This window comes from Chelonia mydas, chromosome 2, assembly GCF_015237465.2.
Source record: "Chelonia mydas isolate rCheMyd1 chromosome 2, rCheMyd1.pri.v2, whole genome shotgun sequence".
In the NCBI taxonomy this organism is placed as follows: domain Eukaryota; kingdom Metazoa; phylum Chordata; order Testudines; family Cheloniidae; genus Chelonia; species Chelonia mydas.
In genome coordinates this window covers 118,609,475-118,613,966 of record NC_057850.1, presented here as the reverse complement: position 1 = coordinate 118,613,966, position 4,492 = coordinate 118,609,475, and the positions used below count along the sequence as shown (strand labels likewise).

The following is a 4,492-nucleotide window of genomic DNA, read 5'->3' as shown; positions in this document are numbered from 1 at the left end:
TTTTAACTTTAGGAAATAGTGAGACAGTCATATCATTGTGCAGCTTTTATGCTTGGAGTAAATACCAGATTTGAGTTTTGGAGAATATATGTAAGAAAAATGTACTATTTGAGACCATACTTGTAAGGCAGCTTCCTGTCTTAAGAGATGAAATATCCTCAAACATATTGGGTTGGACTTTGTGGTATCCTTCAGTGACTTTGTCCTACTCAGGCTGCTTCTCGTCAGTAATGACCCCGATTGATAGTCTTAATCTACATTCCTCCCACGGAGAGAGAAAGAAGACTGAAGTCGACATTAGAGGCGACTTAGGTCGGCATAAAGGACCCGGTAGTGTAGATGCATACATTAACAGGTCGACTTAAGGCAGCTTCCATCTACCTTGTCTACCTAACTCTGTAGTGTAGACCAGGCCTCAGAGTTTATCACAGTAGCTGCAGAACCTCAAGCTGGTGCTGAAACATCTTCACCCCTTTCTATTTTTGGAGGAGAAAAGGCCTACAACCCCCCCCCCGCCCCGAGTAATTTCAGCAGAGTGTACCCTTTCTGTCAGACTGTTTCATGACACTATATATATCAGAAAATGAACCCCCTGAACATATTGCAGGGAATCCCATCAAAATGAAACACATTTTGCTATGTAGGTATTTGTATGAGGCCCAGCACTCTGGTATCTTATTGCCTTCAAACACATAAAGGTTAAATTGTTATCATAAATATTTGTGCAACTGGAAAGCAGTAGTCATCACTGTTTTCCCCTGTGGTGCGAGTAGTATTATAACTGAAAGGAGATGTCATTTTGGATTTGGTGTTACTGAACTTTCAAATGTAGTTATCTGCCTGCCTCCAACCGGGGCAGTGGGGCAGCAGCCATTTTGTGTTTCAGTTCAAATGCAGAATAGAATGAATCAATGTTTTTTCTCTCCCCTCAGAAACAATTTAGGGTGGAAAAATACATGATGTCTCTCTGTGAATGGTAAAAGAACAGTCCTGAGCTCACCTTCAGTCTGGCATTCAACACTGGAATTGATCTCTCTTCTGACTTCTGCTGCTGCTCCCAAGAAATCAACAGCTCATGGCTCTATGTGGTAATATTTTTTGATCAATTGTAAGTATTCCTACAAGGCAAGAGAGAGAGAAGTCTTACATATTATTTGGCAATATATATGGGCCAACTACTGCCAAATAGAAAAGAGAATTCATGTTATTACACAGTTTACTAGGATCATAAAGCTATATCTTCAGAGAAGCAAAATATTTTTAGTTATATATGTTATCAATCATTTACTCATCTATGATTGTTCATGTTTACATACAGCCCAGTCCAGAAAAGCAAATTAAAAGAATACCTGTAATCTTGATATGAATATCTATGAAGAGTCAGTGGGAAATAAATCTTAAAGGATAATAAACCTTTTTGCAGATGTAATTGAAATATTTGCATTTAGCTCTTGTATGGTTTGTTGTCCTAGACCAACCATAAAGATGAATTTTCTCCCCATTACACAGATAGATGAACTGCTTCACTTTATTGAAAGATGATGATTTTTCTCCATGTAACTAGTTGGCACTTTTAAGCAGGTAATTTTTAGTGGGTTGGTTATTAATTTCAGAGCTAAGTGCCTGAAACCCTGCGTGGATGTTACGGGCTCAGCCAGGCAGTAATGGCACTTCTGGCTGCCTGCTCCTCTGCTGCTGGGAACTCTGGGATACATCCAGAGGACTTCTGGGACCTGACCGAATTAGGTCAGGGCCCTGCTCTCAGAAGAAACCAACAGGGCTCGGACCCTAGGTCTCAGCTTAACACTGGCTGGGGCCCTCCAGCCCTGCAGGAACCTGGGACCCTGGGTCTTAGCCCTAGGATAGCACATTTGTAGGACGCACATGTGGACATGTGGACGCAAAATGGGGTTGGCTTGAGCCTGGGCTCAGACCTGGGCTTAAATTGCTTTGTAGACATAACCTCAGTGTCAAAGCAGAGAGGTTGAAATATCTGCATAAATAGTGACAAATAAATTGGTTCTATGAAGTTTCATTTTTTAGTAACCCTAACTAGTCATAAGTAGTAAGTTATAAGTAATATATATAAGTATATAACTTATATATAAGTAGTATAAGTTATAAGTACAAGAAAATTTAATGTTCATTCTTAACTACGGTATATTGTTTTCACCTGATCGTTTAAAAGTGACATTTGTCCTCCTTGGCCTTGTTGCAGAATACAACTAAGCCAGTGCAGATGATGTTCCAGAGAGGGAAATTTAATTGGACCTACATACAAACAGTGCACACTCATATTGTTGAGCTCCCATATGTCAATAATGACCTCAGCATGCTCATACTGCTACCAGATGACATCAGCGATGACATCACTGGCCTAGAAATGGTAAAGAAATTAATCCTATTAATACGGGGAATTCAATTGTTTTTATATCCCAGATGTTTATCTGGCTGCTGTCTGATGGTAAGTGATGCTACATTCTTGTATTAGGAACAGGTGAAAAGATCTGCCTCAGGAAAAAATAAGGATAGACCCAAACCTTGTCTAACACTCAGAGAACCTGAGCCTTTATTGACCTATGAGAAGATTTTCATAGACCCAACACTTTTTTGCACTTCTTACTGTCATCCAGTCCGAGAAGCAGAAACCCCAAAATCCTGCAAGAAAGGCAGTTCTTTCAGCCCAAGCAAAACCAGAGACTACAGGAACCCTTGACAAAAAGCCAGAATAGATAGGAACACTTCATACTAAACAAATATCTACATCTTTGAATGTATTTTCATACGATAAATATTTTAAATAAGGATAAATATAACTAAGAATAACTCAGCTAACCAAGTGACTAAGTATATATGTAATTAATTAACAAATATACTTTTCTGATACATTGCATATGGATATGCTAGAATGCCAAAGACTAAAGACATACAATATGGTTACTATCATGTAAAACAGGACTCTGCTGCTACTATGCTACAAATAGTCAACACTGAAGGTATTCACAAGGTGGGGTCGGGAAGGAATTTTCCTTCAGGTCAGCATGGCAGAGACCCAGGGGGGTTTCACCTTCCTCTGCAGCGTGGGGCATGGGTCACTTGCTAGTTTGAACTACAGTAAATGGTGGATTCTCTGTAGCTTGAAATCTTTAAAACAAGATTTGAGGATTTCAGTAACTCAGCCAGAGGTTATGGGCCTATTGCGGGAGTGGGTGGGTATGATTCTGAGGCCTCCAATGTGCAGGACATCAGATTAGATGATAATGATCATCCCTTCTGGCTTTAAACACTGAAATCTTCCAGTTACTGCACGAACCTGCCGTAAGAAAACATGCTGCTTTACAGTTGAGAAGACACCTGTAAACTAGCCAGAAGCTTTTCAGTGATCTTCACTATATTTATAAACCATCTCTATAGTTTCTCCATTCAGGATTGTGAAGGACATCAATGTTAAGGAAGTTTCATTTTCACTGTGTAATTTTTGATTCTCTCTTTTTTAACTAACTGTAGCTAGAAAGAGACTTGACGTATGAGACATTATCCAGATGGACCAGCTCAGAAATGATGGAGAAAACTGAAGTGGACGTGTATCTGCCCAGGATCAAAATGGAAGAGAGTTATGACCTCAACTCTACTTTGAGCAGCATGGGTATGTGAGATGCCTTCAGTCAGAACCGAGCTGATTTCGGAGGGATGACTGAGAAAAATGATCTGGTTTTGTCAAATGTTTTTCACAAGTGCTTTGTGGAGATCAATGAAGAAGGCACTGAGGCTGCAGCTGCCAGTGCGGCTTCTATGCCAGCACGAAGTCTCATTTCTGCCATTCAGTTTGCAGCAGATCACCCTTTCCTCTTCTTCATCAGGCACAATAAAACTAACACCATCCTCTTCTTTGGCAGATTCTGCTCCCCGTAAAAACTCAGATTTCTGTTCCTAAACAAGATCTTGCAGCAGCAGGACTGTACCATAAAGACAACGCCTCAAGTGTCTAAATAGCTTGGGTAATTTTATTTCACTTTCCTGTATTATTGGCCAATCTTTGTAGCTTGGGGAACAACAAATAGTGCAAATAATATTGGGCTATGACTCTCAAAAGCACAATAAAAATGCACTGGTTGCTTTCTAAATGACTGTAAATTGCACTCTTTCTTAATACTGTGCAACTATACAGTTTGCCAGAAGCTGGGAATGAGTGACAGGGGATGGATCACTTGATGGTTACCTGTTCTGTTCATTCCCTCTGGGGCACCTGGCACTGGCCACTGTCAGAAGACAGGATACTGGGCTAGATGGACCTTTGGTCTGACCCAGTAGGGCCATTCTTATGTTCTTATGTTATAAAGCAGAAGAACAAGTTTGATCTAGAGAAATACATCTCAGGAATAAAACACTTACCTGTGCAGGCACACAAAGAGTACACAAGCAGGGCCAGATCTTCAGTAGGTGCAGACTGGACCACCCCCACTGAAATCAATGGAGCTAGGCCAATTATACC

The 4,492-nt window shown here is 40.4% G+C and overlaps 1 protein-coding gene across 1 annotated transcript; it reads left to right on the top strand.

Moving 5' to 3' along the window:
* Positions 1 to 2,224: 2,224 nt before the first annotated feature.
* On the top strand, positions 2,225 to 3,946 carry LOC119565632 (serpin B10-like). The gene is given in 2 exon segments (XM_043540199.1): positions 2,225 to 2,386; positions 3,508 to 3,946. Coding segments are annotated over 2 exon segments (552 nt in total). The 5' UTR covers positions 2,225 to 2,239; the 3' UTR covers positions 3,913 to 3,946.
* The last annotated feature ends 546 nt before the right edge of the window (positions 3,947 to 4,492 follow it).